Source organism: Triticum urartu, chromosome 7A (genome assembly GCF_056163025.1).
Source record: "Triticum urartu cultivar PI428250 chromosome 7A, HENAU_Tu73, whole genome shotgun sequence".
Classification (NCBI taxonomy): domain Eukaryota; kingdom Viridiplantae; phylum Streptophyta; class Magnoliopsida; order Poales; family Poaceae; genus Triticum; species Triticum urartu.
In genome coordinates this window covers 438,256,945-438,277,453 of record NC_141879.1, presented here as the reverse complement: position 1 = coordinate 438,277,453, position 20,509 = coordinate 438,256,945, and the positions used below count along the sequence as shown (strand labels likewise).

Here is a 20,509-nt window from a genome sequence, read left to right as displayed (position 1 = left end):
TGATGGGTACTTGGTATGTCTTGACTTGGCGTAGATCTCCCCGACAACGGCGCCAGAAATCCTTCTTGCTACCTTTTGAGCATGCGTTGGTTTTCCCTTGAAGAGGAAAGGGTGATGTAGCAAAGCAGCGTAAGTATTTCCCTCAGTTTTTGAGAAACAAGGTATCAATCCAGTAGGAGACCACGCGCGAGTCACCTCATACCTACACAAACAAATAAGAACCTCGCAACCAACGCGATAAAGGGGTTGTCAATCCCTTCACGGCCACTTGCAAGAGTGAGATCTGATAAAGATAATAATAATAAGATATATATTTTTGGTATTTTTATGATATAGATTGAAATTAAAGTTTGCAAAATAAACGGTGCCAGAAATAGCTAGTTGACGGGAGATTAATATGATGGAAGATAGACCCGGTGGCCATAGGTTTCACTAGTGGCTTCTCTCAAGATAACATAAGTATTACGGTGGGTGAACAAATTATTGTCAAGCAATTGATAGAATTGAGCATAGTTATGAGAATATCTAGGTATGATCATGTATATAGGCATCACGTTCGTGACAAGTAGACCGACTCCTGCCTGCATCTACTACTATTACTCCACACATCGACTGCTATTCAGCATGCATCTAGAGTATTAAGTTCATAAGAACGGAGTAAAACTTTAAGCAAGATGACATGATGTAGAGGGATAAACTCATGCAATATGATATAAACCCCATCTTTTTATCCTCGATGGCAACAATACAATACGTGGCGTTTCCCCTACTGTCACTAGGATCGAGCACCGCAAGATTGAACCCAAAGCTAAGCACTTCTCTCATTGCAAGAAAGATCAATCTAGTAGGCCAAATCAAACTGAAAATTCGAAGAGACTTGCAAAGATAACCAATCATACATAAAGAATTCAGAGAAGATTCAAATATTGTTCATAGATAATCTTGATCATAAACCCACAATTCATCGAATCTCGACAAACACACCGCAAACGAAGATTACATCGAATAGATCTCTAAGAGAATCGAGGAGAACTTTGTATTGAGATCCAAAGAGAGAGAGAAGAAGCCATCTAGCTAATAACTATGGACCCCAAGGTCCGAGGTAAACTACTCACACATCATCGGCAATGCTATGGTGTTGATGTAGAAGCCCTCCGTGATCAATGCCCCCTCCGCCGGAGCACCGGAAGAGGCCCCAAGATGGATCTCACGGGTACAGAAGGTTGCCGCGGTGGAATTAGGTTTTCGTGGTGCTCCTCGATGTTTTTAGGGTACGTAGATATATATAGGAGGAAGAAGTAGGTCGGTGGAGCCATGAGGGGCCACGAGGGTGGAGGGCGCGCCCAGGGGGTAGGCGCGCCCCCTGCCTCGTGGCTTCCTTGTTGGTTGCTTGACGTCCACTCCAAGTCCTCTGGATCACGTTTGTTCCAAAAATCACGCTCCCGAAGGTTTCATTCCGTTTGGACTCCGTTTGATATTCTTTTTCTGCGAAACACTGAAATAGGCAAAACAAAACAACAATTTGGGTTGGGCCTCCGGTTAATAGGTTAGTCCCAAAAATAATATAAAAATGTATAAATAAGCCCATTAAACATCCAAAACAGAATATATAATAGCATGGAGCAATCAAAAATTATAGATACGTTGGAGACGTATCAGTGGCGTGGCCGGCGGACGAGTCCGGCGCGGATGGACGCGTTCGGCTGCGCGGGGAGGAGTTTGTCTAGGGTTTCACCTACGATTTTTGGAGGGGGGTGCATATATATAGGTAGAAGGAGTTAGGAGTGTCCAAATAAGGTGCGGTTTTCGCCCACACGATCGTGATCCGACGACGGAGAACATGGAGGTAGTTTAGATGGGTTATTAGGATGTTTTGGAGGGGTGTTGGGCTGCAACACACAAGGGGCTTTTGTGGTTACCCGGTTAACCGTTGGGGCATCAAACGACCTTCAAATGAAACGAAATTTGACAGGCGGTCTACCGGTGGTGTACCAAGGCCACTTGACAAATCTAGATCCATTCCAAGAATGTTTTCATCCCGCTCACGAAAGAGACAAAAGGGGTGTGCCGGATGCGTGTGGGAGTGTCGGATTGCGAAACGGACAACGGGGAAAAAGCTCGGATGCATGAGACGAACACGAATGCAAATGCGATGCACATGATGACATGATATGAAATGCATGACATGAACAAAATGCAAAACGAAGACAAAATCCAACCACGAAGGGAATCTCATAACTTAAAGCCGAAAATGGCAAGAGTCGGAGTTACAAATATGGCAAGTTACATCCCGGGTGTTACACGCATGTAGGTGGAGCGACAGTGAGCGTCGCTGACCGTCCCAGCCCCAACCATGGACGTGAAAGGCCTCGTTGTTGACGATGTGCTTGCAACCTCACCATTACAATCTTGTTGTAGCTCTTGCTTGTGTACAAGTGTCAGTTGTTGCCACCCGGTGTTGTCGCAGGCCCGCTTCTATCGGCTGAAGCAAAAAAAAAACCCGCCAGTTCCAGCTTCATTGGCCACGGCTCCAGCATCCCATCACTGATTGCAGCTCTTCTTACCCGGTCGTCGCAGCAAATCACATTGCCGGTTGTAGCGTTTTTATCTTATCTTGCCCTAGCAAGACGCTAGTCGCAACAAATCGTGCTACCAGTTGAAGCTTTTCTGCCGTCGGTTACAACTATTGACGATGCCAGTGGCACCCCCCCCCCCCCCCCCCCCCCGCGGATTTTGGAAACATTTGTTTAGAAAGTGGTGTCACGGTCGTAGGGATCAAATGGATGGTCCCCTTCCCCCGTTTGCCCGGCGTCTATCATCGTGAGATGTGTAAAGAGCTGCGTGAGCGATGCCGGATTTAAATCATTACCCTTTTTGTATTGCCTCCACACCAGCCATATCATCATCCTCATATGCAAGAACATTTGGTTGATTGTTGAGTAAATTTCACCAAAGATAAAGAACACCATTTTTTGTTGAGTTAAATACATTGGAGGTGCCTTAACTTGTTCTAGACGGTCAGTTTAGTGTTTAAAGTTGCAAAATACGTGAAACTGGTGCTCGAACTTGCCAGGCCGTGCAAATACGGTGCCTCCATTTGCATCGGGACATACATTCAGCCCGCGTGGCGTACAAACGTGGCAATGGCCCGCCTATCAGTGTCTAAGAGGCGCCGGGTGGCCCGCACGTGGGAATTTTTTACAAAACCCTCCCTCATATTTATTTAATCAATAAAAAGCCATCAAAAACATTGTATGATATCGAGAAATAACATGAAAAAAAAACTCAATTGAGAGGTATTAAACCTGGCACATCATGTTCAACAATGGCACGATCTGGCCAGCCGGCCACAGTATGCTTCGAATTCAACTATTAGCTACAAAGCTGTGTAAATACTAAATACAATCCACGAATCACTCTACAAATTTCTTTATTTTTATTTTTTTCCCAAGTTCCTGTTTAGTTTCATAACGCATAAATTTTCCCATATGAAAAATACAATTATCAATATGCAAATATTTTATATTTTAATATTTTAATATTTTTCCATTATCATTATTGTGTACTTTGAAGAGGCTGAACTTAATTTATGTGGATAATTTCTTACATTTCTGTAAACTGTGTTTATAGAAATGTAAGGATAATTTACACAATAATTGTTTAAATCACGTTGAACTCTTTTAAAAATACATGTTGTAAACTTTTTTAACGCACGCCAAACATTTTTCAAAAATGCATTATAATTTTTAGTACATGTGAAACATTTTCCAACAACATGTTGAACACTTTTCAAATGCACTAACATTTCCTTTAAGTTTATGGCAGTTTTATTTTGTTCTTACCTTTTTTTCCAAATGGTGAAAATAAGTGAAAAATAAAAATAAAGAACTTGAAAATTAAGTGTGTAGACCCATACGAGCGCCATATATATACATCAACTGAGCAAGCTTGAGAGGTACATGGCAACCAAAGAGGAATTTTGGAGCACGGTGGCCATTGAGCATGTTTTTTTCTTGAAATTTTTAAAACTGGCTAAAACTTTCATACAAATTTTAAAAATTTCACAATAAAAATGGAGGCATCATATTTACACAGTCCGACAAGTTCGAGCACCTATTTTATGTATTTTGTAACTTTAGGCACTAAACTGACTGCGCAGGACAAGTTTTCCAACATATTTAACTTTTTTTTCTTCTAAAAAAACATATTTAACTTTTTTTTCAACAAAAGGGAAGGGAAGAGAGCAGAGAGGGTGTGTACAGCTCCCACGCTCCCACGCTCCCACTCTCCTTGTCGCGTTCCCCATGCCTGTCCAGGTGCCACACAGATGATCGGGCGCCGACTTCGTCTCGGTGTTGGTGCCCGCTACCTCACCACGGCAGCCGTCCGGCGTGGGGACCTCGCCGGCGCCGCGGAGGCCTTCGCGTCCGCGCCCCGCAAGACCACGGCCGACTACAACCGCCTCCTCGCGGGCTACGCGAGGTCGCCCGGCGCCCGCCTCGCGGACGCGCGCCACCTGTTCGGCCGAATCCCGCACCCTGACGTCGTCTCCTACAACACGCTCCTCTCCTGCCACTTCGCCGGCGGAGACGTCCGCGGCGCCCGGGAGCTCTTCTCCGCGATGCCGGACAGGGACGTCGCGTCCTGGAACACCATGGTGTCCGGGCTGTCCAGGAACGGGGCCGTGGGGGAGGCCAGGGCCTTGTTCCTGGCCATGCCCGCGAGGAACTCCGTCTCCTGGAACGCCATGGTTTCCGGGTTTGCCTCCGCTGGAGACATGGGCATGGCCGAGGAGTGCTTTAGGGACGCGCCCGACAAGGAGGACGCCGTTCTTTGGACAGCCATGGTGTCAGGGTACATGGATGCTGGCGATGTGGACAAGGCAACGGAGTTGTTCCAGGAAATGCCGGTGAGGAACTTGGTCTCATGGAACGCCATGGTTGCGGGCTATGTCAAAAATTCACGCGCGGATGATGCTTTGATGGTGTTCAAGACGATAGTCAGGGATGCTGATGTTCGGCCAAACGAGTCGACATTAAGTAGCGTGCTCCTTGGATGCAGCAACCTGTCTGCGCTGGGATTTGGGAGGCAGGTACATCAGTGGTGCATCAAGCTGCCGCTGAGTCGGAGAATAACTGTTGGTACGTCGCTCGTGAGCATGTACTGCAAGTGCGGCGACTTGGAGGGCGCGTGCAAGCTGTTCAGTGAGATGCGTACAAGGGATGTGGTTGCATGGAATGCTATGATTTCAGGCTATGCACAGCATGGCCACGGGCAGGAAGCTATCAACTTGTTTGAAAAGATGAAGGCTCAAGGTGTTAAGCCTAACTGGATTACTTTTGTGGCAGTATTGACTGCTTGTATCCACACTGGATTTTGCGATTTTGGAATACAGTGTTTTGAGACAATGCAGGAAATCTACGGAGTCGAGCCCCGGGCTGATCATTACTCTTGCATGGTGGATCTTCTGTGCCGAGCTGGTTTGCTTGAAAGAGCTGTGTGCTTGATTCGCTCTATGCCTTTTGAGCCACATCCTTCTGCCTACGGCACTCTATTGGCTGCTTGTAGAGTTTATAAGAACTTGGAGTTTGCTGAGTTTGCTGCTGGAAAGCTGATCCAACAGAACCCACACAACGCAGGCGCCTATGTACAGTTGGCAAATATTTATGCTGCAGCAAATCAGTGGGCCGAGGTCTCCAGAGTAAGGAGGTGGATGAAGGATAATGCAGTTGTCAAAACACCTGGGTATAGCTGGGTTGAGATAAAGGGTGTGGTTCATGAGTTCAGATCAAATGACAGATTACATCCTCAGCTTCATTTGATTCATGAAAGATTGGACTGGTTGGAAGAGCGGATGAAGGCAATGGGTTATGCTCCAGATCTTGATTTTGTACTGCATGATGTAGACGAAAGTCTTAAGGTGCAGATGCTAATGAGGCACAGTGAGAAGCTCGCTATTGCTTTTGGCCTCATTAGTACTGCACCTGGGTTAACCTTGAGGATATTCAAGAATCTCAGGGTCTGTGGAGATTGCCATAATGCTGCGAAGCTCATCTCCAAGATCGAGGATCGAGAAATCATCCTGAGGGATACAACACGTTTCCATCACTTTAAAGGTGGGCATTGTTCATGTGGGGATTACTGGTGAAGAAAGACAGTAACAAGGTAAATTTAATAGGGATGCAACAGTAGTTGATCCTTAACAAGAGCAAGACATGTGATGCATTGGATCTGTGAAGTAGTCAACATCCTAACATGTGAGAATTTACCATAGTGGTTTCTTAGTGTTGTTGCTTGGACAACATGTTGTGCCCTGTGAGGTTAGGCAAAACTTTAGAACCTATTGCGGCACTTGACACAGAAATTGTTGATTGATGTGGCATGAGTGCAAAATCAAGAAGCAAGGTGTATGGAAGGACTGATGAAGCGCATTTGATTTATAATTCACATCTAGGTATCAGGTAGTTGGAGATGTGTATGCTCCAAGTCCCAGCACTATTCGTACTGCACCGGTAGTTGATTCATGAGTTCAGATCAACTGACAGTTTGCACTTGTCAGCCTTGTTTGATTCATGAAAGATTGGACCAGTTAGAGGAGCACACGACGGCAATGGTTTATGTTGTAGATCTTGATTTTGCGCTGCATGATGTAGATGGATGAGAGTCTTAAAATGCAGATGCTGGCACTGGCGAATCCAGGAAGAAAATGAAGGGTGAGCTCAAAGTTAACACCGGGTAAACTTAACACTTTTTTGAAGTAAAGTGTAAATAAGCTCAAACTTCCCAATATTGCTACTGGAAACATGTACTCCCTCCATCCGGAATTACTTGTCGCATAAATGGACCATTTGAGGGAGTAGTATTTACTGATTTTTTTTAAAATATTAAATTTTGAACCAAAACTTGGATCATTTAAGCCAAATAGCCATTATATCCCAATCCTTCTGTCCAAAGAAGCTCAAAATTTTCCAGATTAGTGTAGTGATCTAAACACTCATATATTTCTTTACAGCGGGAGTAGTATTTATTGGATTGTTTTTCAGTTTTTTTCTAAAAATCAAAATTTGAACCAAAACTTTGGCATTGCCAATATAGACAACCAATAGAGATCGAACTGGTGAACGCGCTAAGAAACTGGTGGGTTTTTTTTAGGGCTCACAAAAACCTTATTAAATTGTAGAACTAATATTCATATAAATGCCATCAGGTGCTGAACCAGGCCATGACGGCCAGGTAGTAACGAAATAGAAGAACGAGCTAAACATGAGCTTCTCTATTATTATTCCTACTTCCATGTATGAAGTTGATTGCCACCAAAGCCGCACAGGGGGAGGGGGGAGCAGGAGGGGGAGGGCTGCAGCCCTTGTTGCGTTTGGGATGTGCTGTTGACTAGTAGTAAAATGAAATTTTCCCATTTTCTTGTTTGTATATCCTTATTCTATTTTTTTAATTAAATTTCTACTTTGTAGCTGTCGCACAAGTTGTTATTTATTTGGGCAGGCTTGAGCCCATCCAAGCCCGACCCTCAGATTCAGGTTAACCTTGAGGATTTTTAAGAATACAAGGGTTTGTGAAGATTTCCATGCCGGGTCCAGTTATAGCACCGTCATGGGCTCAGGTTGCAAGAGTGCATCGCCACGATGCCAAGTTTTCTCACCATGATGTGCGTCGCCAACCTCGCCGAATCATCCTTCTACCATCAGGAACAACTGAAGCCAAGGCACGAACCACCAGCGGATCCGACGACCTCAAAGCACACCACTTACATCTGCGGCCACCACGAGGCCCACCGCCACCAGATCGGAGGCGGACACCCCCAAGGCATGTTCAGACTCCAGAGACGAAGTCAAGCTAAAGGTATTCCACCTCTATTTCATGCTCCCCGCGGTCTTTACCCTCCTACTCCTTCATGCACCTTCTCTCAGAGCACTCCACCTCACAAACTATTTTTAGAGTTTGTCTTGAGGTGGTCTGTTTGTGAGGTGATCTCTGTTCCTCCATGTATCTCTTGTACTTTTCTCTTCTTTACCTTTGTTCATTTTGTACATTGGGTATACGGATTTATGGGATGGGAGACTAAATACCTGCATCTGTTTCAGTTGTTAATTGTTAAGTGCCCAATGATTGCTGGTTCAGATAAGAAGCATTGGGAGGATAAGCATTATACATACTGCAGGTTCGCTTCAGGCCTGAAACAATGAACTAAATACCATTTTGAATTTGCATAACAATCTTGCTGCATGTGACAGGCTTGGGGCGGGCTATGCAAATATCCTGGTCATGTTTTTCTCCTCGCATGAGCTTTTATGCCACCGCTATTCCGGTCTGCTCGGTGAAAGCATGGTGTCGTTAGTTTTCAGCTAAATTACACAATGAAATGGAATCAGATGTTGATAGATGTCTTGTACCGATGCAACAGTTATACTGCTATATGTTCTACCTACAGAAGTCAAATTTGACAGAGTTAATCCTTAGAAACCCCATCTTATTATCATGGGCACATATTAATTGAACGATGGTGTTCAAACAATAAAAAAACTAATAACTATTTCTTGCCCAGGTGGTATACACAATGTCCAGATATTTTGCCTTGCCATCACATTGTACATTTCCGTACACTTTTGTACATAATCAAGCTAAAGTCATATGGAACAAAGTGGAGTGAGTGTGCCAAGGAGTGGCCAAGCTGAACAGAGGGTGTAGCAGGATGCAACAAGCACTCTAGGTGCTCTTCCAGCTGAGATGCTGCCGCTCATTTGGAAGCTTTGGCAGAAAAGGAACATTTCGGGCAATGAGGAGCTGCAAAATGGGAGATGGATGATTGGGTTGCTTCGCATGAACACGGAAGACGAGATCCATCAGATCCTGGGGCTATGGGAGTAGCTTCAGTATGCAAGACTCTGAGGACACCTTCTCCTGGAAGCTGACAAGCAATGGAGTTTACTCTGACAAGGCTGCTTACGACGCCCAGTTCATTGGCTGAATTAAGCAATCGGAACTGAGCTGGGCGTGGAGGAAAAGAGTGGAAGGAAAGATCAAGTTTTTCATTTGGCTTCTGCTCCAAAACATAAACTGTACCACGGATAGGCTCCTGCTTCGCTGCTCCTTCTCTAAGCAGACTTGACAATTATTCTCTGGAACAAACCCTGAGTGACGCTGGGCACTCCTTTCTTTCTCTGTTTTCTTCTTCCTTTCTTTTATTTTCTTTGCTCCGCTCCCTCCCAGAGCGTCTGTAAGCTGCTTGCAGCTAGTGTGCAGTTTTCCCCCATATGAAATGCAATGGCAGAGCTCCTGCTGACTTCGGTAAAAAAAAGTTGATGTGTCGTGCTAGCTCAAGTAAAAGTTTTCATGCGATTCTTCTACCGGCGTGTTTTTGTCGTGCCAAGGTTAGTTGAAAAACACTAAAGTTTGCAACTCTTTTCTTTTTACCTGGTTTTATTTCTAACGAAAATAGAACTGCAGTACTGCCATGAGTTTCTCGAAAAATACTGTACTACTCACTGTGGCCCTGTTTCAATCGGATGCAACATTTTCATATGATGAAAGTATGAAACAACTTTTGTGCAGTGGTCGAGCAATCGAAAAGAGATGATCTGGTCCAACACCGAAGCATTGCAAATTTAGAGTTATTTTTTGGATATAGGATTCTCATTGCATTTTTACTGGATTTTCATTGGGAGTGTCTAGAGCTCAATCAATTGAGAAAATAACTATTTCTCAATCGTCTCCAGCGGAATACAATAGAAAAACAACAACCAAAAACTAAAGAAAAATAATAATGAATCTCCACATATATAGTCCGCTGGTTATAGCATTGATTGAGCTATAGCTATTTCTCAATTGGAAATAACAAAGATATTTTAATCCATAGGACCTTCATATGGTCCTTCTCGTCAATATCACGTGGAATATATTCCATCCATTAAAAAAGCATCAACAACCAAACTGGCCAAATCTGACCCCATGTATGTCACCGGCGCGACTAGACACACTTGCAGATGGTGCCAAGCGGCTCCTTATTTGTCCTCTCGGACAACCACACTTTCAATATGCCAAACCCTCATGCAAATGCATGCACGTCCATCATATAACATAAATTCATCAATAATTCAACAATTCGAGGATACAAATAAACAGCAATTTAACAATTCATTACTTGCCAAAATAAAGTTATACCAATTCATACATAGATATGGGGTACATCAATGAATCAAACGCCTTCATTATTGCGCTCGTTGATCATTTTCTTCATGCCGATCAACCATTTTCTTCATGTCCCGCGACATAATCCCCAACTCCATTTGTCTCGCAAGCCTCAACCTCCCTCTCTCGAGGTCAATTCCTTGCAATGTCGCCTTCTTTTTTAGCTTCCATTTTACATATTTCTCTTGCTTCTTCCTAGACTGATCCCTAGATTGATCAAATGGTATGTGCAACAAATGAATCAGCCAATGCAAATGGCATATGGGGCAAAAAAATGTGTCGGGTCTTCGGGCATATGGTTGAACAACATGTGGGCATGCCCGGTGCCGGCCTTGCCCGGTGTTTTCCACTGCCTTTGGAGTTGTGACGAGTCGTACACCGTCTCCTCGGCGGTGGCATCTTCCGGAAAGCTATGGATGCCCGACCACTGGAGGACGGAACAGAGTTGGGTTTGTTGACGAGTTCTTTGCCGCAGCCACGGCGAACGGATTGGTCGCGGTTGCCATACGAAACGCGCCCAAGCCCATCTCCTCGGCGGAGATCTCCATACCGGCCCTCTCTGCAGCTACCTTCCCCATCGCTTCACACTCGCATTGCTTCCTACAGCGCTGCCTCCGGGCAACGTTCTCCGCCTTGCAACTAATGACCACTCTCGGGAGCCCAGGGATTGCATTGAGGCATCAATCATGCCAACGGAGACGAACAAGGTACCCGACGACGACATCTATGACGGCGAATGAAGGTGGCGACACTTCGGGGATAAGGGTGGAGGAGGGCGGCAGTGTGGACACGGAAAATGGAGGACATGTGAGGAAGGAATGTGGTCAATTTGATGGGCCTGGTCAATTTAGAGTTGATTTGGGATGGGTCTGGCTTGTCGAGTCCGACGTGGCGGACACGTCCGGACATCCCCATATTAGCCACATACGGGCTAGGTATGGGGGGTCCGATCAGCCTGTCCGTTCTTTTTCTTTTGGGGAGGCGGGGGGGGGGGGGGGGGGGGGGGGGAGGTGGGGAGGCTCCTTTTGTAGATGCTCTAATTATCTCAAGTCTAAATGCCACCTTAAAAACATGCCAGTACTAGTTGACAAGACATACTTATGATAACTCCACCACGAAATGTAGAAATAGTAATAAAAATGATTATACAATGGGGGTTATCCCAGCCTTGTCTTTAGTAACTAGATATTTCTAAATATGTGATGAAAGATATTGTTGCCAGGAGATCATATTTTAATTAAGAGAAGGCAACTATTTTCTTCTGGGTTCTTTCTCCTTTGTCTCAGCAATTATCCCATGTGACATTCCTACGATAACATCATTTTCCACGTCCTAGAAAATCAGAAAACTTGGGCTATGAATACCGTGATAATTAAGGACAACCCATATATTTTCACTAGATGAAGCACGCCTGCGGAGTTGTTAGGACAGATGGGTGCACATAATTATTTGTCACACAAAAGAGAACTTTGTGGAACAACTTCACTGAGTACCAACAGTTTGTGGCTCAAATTATTTCACCCTCAAGATCAAAGGTGGACATTTGTACCGAAAGCCACTAGCTACAGGCGTCGCCGTGGTCATCAACTCTTTAGAAGAAACGGTCCTCAACTCCTCACCATCACCAATTTCAGTTTGTGGCTCAAATTATGCATTTTACCCTCAAGATCAAAGGTGGGCATTTGTATTGAAAGCCACTAGCAGCACGAGCCCATCAACTCTGTAGAAGAAACGGTCCTCAACTCCTCATCATCACTAATGTCTGGCTGATTCTTTCATCACAGATCCATAAAGTCCTAAACTTAAGAGCTAGAGTTTGCAGGTAAACTCCTAATAAACCATCCATTGCTTAGACTAGCCATAGTGGGGGTAACTTCAGCAGTAACTTCAAGTCCATCTCAGCAAATTTGTCTACGTGGCAGCGAGTTAATAAGGAGAGAGATAGATGCAGTAACATAGCTAGTTACCGTAACATAGCGCTTCTTACGACACTTTTTTAATGCGAACCGATCCGCTGCGGGCGTCCCCATCGCGAAGTAAAAGAAGAAAAACGCCGCTCCCCATTCTCCACGGCTACACCTCCATCCCCTCCCTCCCTGTCGCCTCGATCTCCCTCGCCCCGCTCTCCGTCTCGTCGGCCGGTGGTGGCTCTGGCCGGCAGGGCAAAGCCACCTGAATCATGGCCAAGTCTGGTGCCCGTAAGGAGGCGGCACCAGCCCGGTCATCGGCGACCTCGCCGCCGACGCAGCACGTCCCCGGCGCCCCGGCAGGCTTGTGCGGCAGCCGCTCTTCTACCCCGGCGCTCCGACTAGCTCGTCCACCAGTCCGTCGACACCGCCGCACCTGTACCCCCCTCTCATGGAATCCTCTACTGCAAACCCTACATGGTATAAATTTCTGCTTTTAATTCCATCTTCAGCAATTGCAGTTTTTTTAGATCGAATTTGCAGCATTAGGTAATTTCTATTTTGTGTTCAGCGTCTAGAATACCTGACTCAGCGTGTGTTGTTGTTCAGCAGTAGGTAATTTTTGTACTGGCAAGTCTTTACTAACATCTAAGTCTGAATTTGTACATCTAAGTCTGAATTTGTAAGTCTGATTCAGCGTGTGTAGGTGTAGCCTGAATTACCTAAACAGTGAGCTTCACTTGACATCTTTTTGTTTTTGCTTGCTTCATTGAACAAGTGATATATCACATCTTTTTGTTGGAAAGAAGCTACCGATAAGAAGTGACAAAAGTGTTTGCTGATAGAGAGATGAGGTGTTGTACAAAATTTCATTGCTACTGTACTATGCTCATGACTTCTGATATTTGTAACAGGAGGCCAATGTACACCCCTGCACCTGAAGGCTTGCTAAGTTTTGGACAATTCCCTCCAATGCATCCTTATAATTTTCGACCTCCGCCAATGCACCACCCTGAACAAGGACACAAAAATATGGAGAATTTGCATTTTGTTGGGGCTTCCCCACACGATTCCTTTTCAACACCACCGCCACCACCGCACCCTAAAGTTGCATCTCGGTCTGCTCCCGCCAAAGTGGATTCTACTTCCTCCAAAAGGAAGAAGCGGAAGGTCACCAATGTAGATGACGATGAATTGGGAGAAAGGACCGCATATCGTCTGCCCTATTTACCCGAGGAACATGAAAGACTGGTAAGTATAATCATTGCTCAAATCCATATTACGTGCATGTAATTTCTTGTTGCTTGTTGGGCTCAACTAAATTAAATGGGCGCAATGTAGGCTGGCGCTTGGCTGGAGTGTTCACTCGATCCCATCAATGCGAACAGAAAGAAGAATGAGCGGTTCTGGGATGACATTGCTGCTCTATACAACAATGCCACGCAAAGTAACCGAAAGAGAGATCGGGATCAGTTGAAGATGGAGTGGCAAAGGACCAAGAAAAGGCTTGCCGCTTTCCATGGTGAGTGGATTGACGTAATTGGAGTGTATCGTAGTGGTTGCAGCCAACATGACCTGGAAAAAATGGCTTTGGAGAAGTATGAACAAAACTATCACCAGCCTTTCCAACATTTAACTATGTGGGCAAAACTCAAGGATGATGGTAAATGGCTAGCCTCTTACAGAAACATGACGGAAAAAGTAGGGAACAGAACATCTGTGGAGACCAATCTCACACCAAATATGATTAACTTGGAGGCCGAGGAGCGCCCATCAGCTGGCCGTGATAAGGCTAAGGTTGAACGTGCTGGTAAAGGCAAGTCAGGAGGGCTCTCACAAGAGCTTGGAGAAAGATTGGAAAAATTCATCGAGGTTAACAATCAATCAATGGAGGACCGCCAAAAGGTGATAGACAGCCAGGTGATTCTATCAAATCAACAGCTTGAGACTGCGAAGATCAACAACAAAACAAAATTGTTGGATGTTTACTCCAAAATGCTTTTAGCGGACACATCTAAGATGGATGACGCTGAAAAGGCTCGACTTGCTAAGGCTTTGAGTAAAATGGAGCCCATGTTATTTCCTGAAGGAGATTCAGGTATTTTTATAGTTTGTCTCTTAATCGGTTAATTTTTGTTGTGAACCTGAATCATACCATTCGGATCAGCTACTGACTATTATTATTTGTCTACTGTGTGGCAAGTTGATTGAAGGGAAAGAAGCGATGCACTATGAAGCATATCAGAGGATAGGTTGTTCAGCTACATTCAGTCAGTTAATGGTGTGAACTAGGTGGATCCTTAATTGTGTGAACTTGATAATTGTCCTGCTGCATTTTGTCTCGGTCAGTTTATTGTGTGAACCTGATGGATTGTTCAACACTTTTGTTGTCCCGGTCAGTTTATTGTGTGAACCTGATGGATTATTATTGTGTGAACTTGATGGATTGTTATTGTGAACATATTGGATTTTTAATTGTGCACCTGATGGACCGATCAGCCACATATAGATCACAAAGTTAAAGTACTACTATAGATCCCACAAAACAGTAAATGGCAACCTCCATGTTACTACCCACTATGGAGTCAGTAACAAAGAGTAGTAACATATGCATGTTACTACTCTATGTTACTCCCCACTATGGCTAGTCTTAGCGTTACGAGATAATAAACAACTAAATCTAAATGCACTAGTAGTTGGGAGCTGGTAGATCTAGCAGGACATGGGACGACGGCAATCGATCACCTCAGTAGTTCTCCTCTTCGTCGGAGGAGTAGTCGCCTGTGAGGAGCTTCCGGCCGACCTCGAAGGAGACGAAGGCGTCGATGCAGGCGTACTGGATCTGCTCTTGGGAGAGGCGGCAGGCGTCCCACGGCCCCATCGTGACCCTACGCGGCTTTTGGAGGTTGGCCCCCATGACGACGCCCGCGACGTCCTTGAGCCCGGCCTGGCGGAGCCACGGCCTGCGCATCTCGTCGGCCGCGAGGTCGCGCAGGTCGACGGCGTTGGCGACCTCGAGGCCGTAGTCGTCGCTGAGGCGGCCGGCGTCGTCCTGCACGCCGACGCCGACGAATCGGAAGTCCGGGTTGGCGAGGAAGCGGTGGAGGGCCCGCGGGACGAAGTCGGCGTGGAGGAGCTGGAAGACGAGGCAGCGGCGGCCGACGCTGAGCTGCAGGAGCGCGACGGGATTCTGCGCGCGGCCGTAGCTGGGGCGCCACTCGACGTCCAGCCCCACGATGAGCTTGTGGTAGACCCAGCGGTAGACGTAGCGGATCTGGCGGAGCCAGGCCTTGACGGCGTCGCCGGAGGACGTGACGGTGGCGGTGATCGTGTCGTCCTCGAAGTCCACGGAGGTGACGAGCTTCTCGGCCGCCATTGCGGTTTGTGTTGCACGAGCGAGAGCGACAACGGTCAAGAAGGAGTTGGGAAGAGAGATCAGAGAAGAGCAGAAACACGCGAGGAGATGAAAAGAAGGCGAAAACCGAAGGAGACGAGCGGCGTCGAGAAGCGTGGCGGGGAACCAGGGCACTATTGTTGTTGCGGGATGGGAGAGGACAACTATTTGATACTCCGTACTGTATATTGCCAAACAAACGTATCGAGATATACTTTTCGGTCTTCCAAAAAAGAGATATATACTCCTACTTTTTTGAACACATATATTTTTTGCGTAGTAATACATGTCTTATTAATAAAATAAGGACGCCGATAAATGCCACACGTGTGGGCATTAGGCAGTCCGCCCACACATTTTATGTGGTGTATAAGAGAAACAACCCACACACCTACGTGTGGGCAAAACAACTAGCGCCCACACGCCTTTTTTTTTTTTCCCGATCCCTCTCACACGCGTGCGTGTGGGCGAAGTTGATAACGCCCACACGCCCGTATGTCAGGTCTCGTACCTCCTGATCCCGCACGCCACGCGTGACGGTCACCGCGCGCCCGCAGTTGCCATGGTCCAGACCCTCGTCCATGTTCGTTTAACTGCAGTTGCCATGTCGCTGAATTACGGTTGCCATGGTTCTCAACTGCAGTTGTCATGTATGGTCTGATCTAATGTAGTTGTCATGATTTCATAACTTTAGAAGTTGCCACACACTAACACTAGCAGTTGAGAGAGTTGCCATGTGCTCACAAGCATGCTAGGGCAGTTGCCATGTAAAAAGGAAGAGTTGCCATCTGCTTATGTGTACGTTAGGGCAGTTGCCATGTACATGCACGTTAGGGCAGTTGCCATGTACATGCACGTTAGGGAAGTTGCCATGTACCATGCAAAAACATATGGCAACTTGGTAAAAGAGAGTTGTCATCTGCTTACGTGCACACTAGGCAGTTGCCGTGTACCCTGCAAAACACATGGCAAATTCGGATAAAAAAAGAGAGTTGTCACCTGCTTATAAAGCACACTAGGGGCAGTTGCCATGTGCATTGCAAAACACATGGCAACTAGCAATTTGGGTGGAAGAGGAGACGGACGTGTGGGCGAGATGGCAAATGCCCACACACTAGCCCTTGTGTGTGCGTGCAAAGTGGATGTGGGCGAACTGCTGAACGCCCACACACCAGCTCCTCCTGTGTGATGAAACGGTTGTGTGGGCGACCGGCTGAACGCCCACACACCAGGCTAATCCTACGTGGCACTAGAAACATGCCAAGATTCGTACGCTCACGAACGGACGCGGATCCACGCGTGTGGGCGAGATGCAAACGCCCATACGTGTGGGCGTTAACATTTCCATAAAATAAAGATTCACTTATAAGCCACATAAACATCGACATTACAGGACTGAAAAGATAGGATAATCCTATGAAAAAACCAGCGCATGTCCCTCTCCACTAAGGAAAATGAGACATATCACATCTTCATCTGAGCTTGACGCGGCTCTATCGCTGATCAACAGCTTTACGGACCTCTAAAGTAGTTTTTAAAACAAAACCATTGCTGTTGAAAGAATCAGACCGGAACAACGTGCCCCAGACACACCAAACACATATATACTCCTACTAGGTCCCGATTGGATTATCGTATTCCGGTCGAATTCACCCGTAAAAAAAATCCCTGTGTAGAAAAGTCAGGTGATCCTCGATTTGGTTATTAGATTGTCCTTTTATATGGTTGTAATAATTACACCGGGTTTTTCCTAGCTAGGGCATCTTCAATGTTGATCTTTAAACCGTCCGTATATATCAGACACCATGAAAGTCATCTAGTATGGGCATGTATCGGTCAGCATGATGATTTGGACGTATTTTTTCTCATAAATTGGAGACAAATGTGAGGGGCTTTGCACGCGTCTGGACCACTGGCATGCCCGTTACTGACCGCTCTGGCCCAACCAAACCCCCTCCCTTGCCCATGCGTGCTTCCTATCCGAGACGGTCCGCGCCGCTCCAGAGCGTCAGTGCCCGCATTATGCCCGGCCAGAGCAGACGCGACTGCTCACTGGCGTCGGCATTGAAGCGACGCACCGGCCGAAGAGCGCCACCTTCAGCGCTTCCCGATGCACGCGACTGCTCCGTGTTCAAACAACACGACGACCGTCTGTCCGTCTGTCTGCCACCCACATTAATGACATGCAGTTGCCGATGCAGCTACTCCGGCGCCACCCGTCCGTCCTTCTGCCGCCTACCATTGTTATATAAACTGTTATCCTGGCCATAGCTGCAGTCTCGCGCCTCCGATCCCTGTCCGCACCACTCCCACCATGGATTCCTCCCACGCCAAAGCTCTCTAGAAAGGGTTGACATTGGAGCAAAAGAAGGAGATGGCCATCATTATTGTCGGTTGGCAAGCCGGCAGGCAGCCGGAGGACGGCGATATCTCAATGGAGGGCGCGGTCGACGACGAGCCAGTGGCACCCTCCTCATATGTGCCTGCCTTCTCGCCCGCGCCACTCTCGCCGGTGCATTGCACCATGACCATTGGCAGCGCCCGTGCCCATTACATGAACATAGCGAGGGATGGGAGGAGCAGTTTCGGGAGGCGCAGGCCGACGCTGCCTACAACCACCAACTCCTATAGGAGCACCTACAGACGGAGGAGTAGCTCGCCGCCGGCAGGGCGATCATGAAGAAAATATGCCCTAAAGGCAATAATAAAGTTGTTATTTATATTTCCTTATATCATGATAATTATTTATTATTCATGCTAGAATTGTATTAACCAGAAACTTAGTACATGTGTGAATACATACACAAACAGAGTGTCCCTAGTATGCCTCTACTTGACTAGCTCGTTAATCAAGGATGATTAAGTTTCCTAGCCATGGACATGTGTTGTCATTTGATGAACGGGATCACATCATTAGAGAATGATGTGATGGACAAGACCCATCCATTAGCTTAGCATAATGATCATTCAGTTTTATTGCTACTGCTTTCTTCATGACTTATACATGTTCCTCTGACTATGAGATTATGCAAATCCCGAATACTGGAGGAACACCTTGTGTGCTATCAAACGTCACAACGTAATTGGGTGACTATAAAGATGCTCTATAGATGTCTCCAATGGTGTTTGTTGAGTTGGCATAGATCGAGATTAGGATTTGTCACTCCGAGTATCGGAGAGGTATCTCTGGGACCTCTCGGTAATGCACATCACTATAAGCCTTGCAAGCAATATAACTAATGAGTTAGTTACGGGATGATGCATTACGGAATGAGTAAAGAGACTTGCCGGTAACGACATTGAACTAGGTATTGAGATACTGACGATCGAATCTCAAGCAAGTAACATACCGATGACAAAGGGAACAACGTATGTTGTTATGCGGTTTGACCGATAAAGATCTTCATAGAATATGTGGGAGCCAATATGAACATCCAGGTTCCGCTATTGGTTATTTACCGGAGACGTGTCTCGGTCATGTCTACATAGTTTTCGAACCCGTAGGGTCTGCACGCTTAATGTTCGATGACGATCAGTATTATGAGTTTATGTGTTTTGATGTACCGAAGGTAGTTCGGAGTCGCGGATGTGATTACGGACATAACGAGGAGTCTCGAAATGGTCGAGACATAAAAATCGATATATTGGATGACTATATTTGGACATCGAAAAGGTTTCGAGAGAGTTCGGGCATATACCGGAGTACCAGGAGGTTAGTGAAACCCCCCGGGGAGTCAATGGGCCTTAATGGGCCATAGTGGAAAGGAGGAGGAGGCGGCCAAGGTGGGGGCGCCCCCCAAGCCCAATCCGAGTTGGAGGGGGGCGGCCCCCCTTTCCTTCTCTCCTTCTCCTCCTTCCTTCCCTCTCCTACTCCAACTAGGGAAGGGGGAATCCTACTCCCACCGGGAGTAGGATTCCCCCCTTGGGCGCGCCTAGGAGGCCGGACCTCTCCCCCGCCTCCACTCCTTTATATACGGGGGAGGGGGCAACCCATAGACACACAAGTTGATCATTGATCCCTTAGCCGTGTGTGGTGCCCCCCTCCACCATAATCCACCTCAGTCATATCATCGTAGTGCTTAGGAGAAGCCCTACGACGGTAGCATCACCATCACCGTCATCATGCCGTCGTGCTGACGAAGCTCTCCCTCGACACTCAGCTGGATCGAGAGTTCGTGGGACGTCACCGAGCCAAACGGGTGCAGATCGCGGAGGTGCCGTACTTTCGGTACTAGGATCGGTCGGATCGTGAAGACGTATGACTACATCAACCGCGTCGTCATAACGCTTCCGCTTACGGTCTACGAGGGTACATAGACAACACTCTTCCCCTCTCGTTGCTATGCATCACCATGATAGATCTTGCGTGTGCGTAGGAAAATTATTGAAATTACTGCGTTCCCCAACATTGGTATTCGAGCCAGGTCTATGCGTAGATGTTATATGCACGAGTAGAACACAAAGGAGTTGTGGGCATGGGTATATACATATTGCTTGCCATCACTAGTTGATTCTTGATTCAGCGGTATTGTTGGATGAAGCGGCTCAGACCGACATTACGCGTACGCTTACGCGAGACTGGTTCTACCGACGTGCTTCACACACAGATGGCTGGTGGGTGTCAGTTTCTCCAACTTTAGTTGAATCGGATTCACTGAACAGGGTTCTTTCTGAAGATCAAAAAGCAATCACTATACCGCGTTGTGGTTTTTTGATGCGTAGGTAAGAACGGTTTTTGCTCAGCCCATAGCAGCCACGTAAAACTTGTAGCAACAAAGTAGAGGACGTCTAACTTGTTTTTGCAGGGCATGTTGTGATGTGATATGGTCAAGACGTGATGAGATATAAATTTTTGTATGAGATGATCATGTTTTGTTAAAGTTATCAGCAACTGGCAGAAGCCTTATGGTTGTCTCTTTATTGCATAAGATGCAAGCACCATACAATTGCTTTACTTTATCGCTATGTGATAGCAATAGTTGCAAAAGCAATAGTTGGCAAGACG

At 46.4% G+C, this 20,509-nt stretch overlaps 3 protein-coding genes across 3 annotated transcripts; 2 read left to right on the top strand and 1 right to left on the bottom strand.

Annotated features, from left to right (window-relative positions):
- Positions 1-4,246: 4,246 nt before the first annotated feature.
- On the top strand, positions 4,247-9,319 carry LOC125521637 (Tetratricopeptide repeat (TPR)-like superfamily protein). The gene is made up of 4 exons (XM_048686698.2): positions 4,247-6,165; positions 7,470-7,857; positions 8,100-8,176; positions 8,250-9,319. The coding sequence occupies exon 1, from the start codon at positions 4,328-4,330 to the stop codon at positions 6,146-6,148; it is 1,821 nt and encodes a 606-aa protein (XP_048542655.1). The 5' UTR covers positions 4,247-4,327; the 3' UTR covers positions 6,149-6,165; positions 7,470-7,857; positions 8,100-8,176; positions 8,250-9,319.
- A 701-nt stretch (positions 9,320-10,020) lies between these two features.
- LOC125523900 (3'-5' exonuclease) lies at positions 10,021-15,670 on the bottom strand. Its single transcript, XM_048688962.2, has 2 exons — positions 14,856-15,670; positions 10,021-10,410 (listed from the first exon to the last, which is right to left on the bottom strand). The coding sequence occupies exon 1, from the start codon at positions 15,484-15,486 to the stop codon at positions 14,857-14,859; it is 630 nt and encodes a 209-aa protein (XP_048544919.1). The 5' UTR covers positions 15,487-15,670; the 3' UTR covers positions 10,021-10,410; position 14,856.
- LOC147959867 (uncharacterized) lies at positions 12,514-14,498 on the top strand. Its single transcript, XM_087535041.1, has 4 exons — positions 12,514-12,590; positions 13,025-13,361; positions 13,452-14,208; positions 14,314-14,498. The coding sequence occupies exons 1-4, from the start codon at positions 12,562-12,564 to the stop codon at positions 14,319-14,321; spliced, it is 1,131 nt and encodes a 376-aa protein (XP_087391167.1). The 5' UTR covers positions 12,514-12,561; the 3' UTR covers positions 14,322-14,498.
- Positions 15,671-20,509: the final 4,839 nt, after the last annotated feature.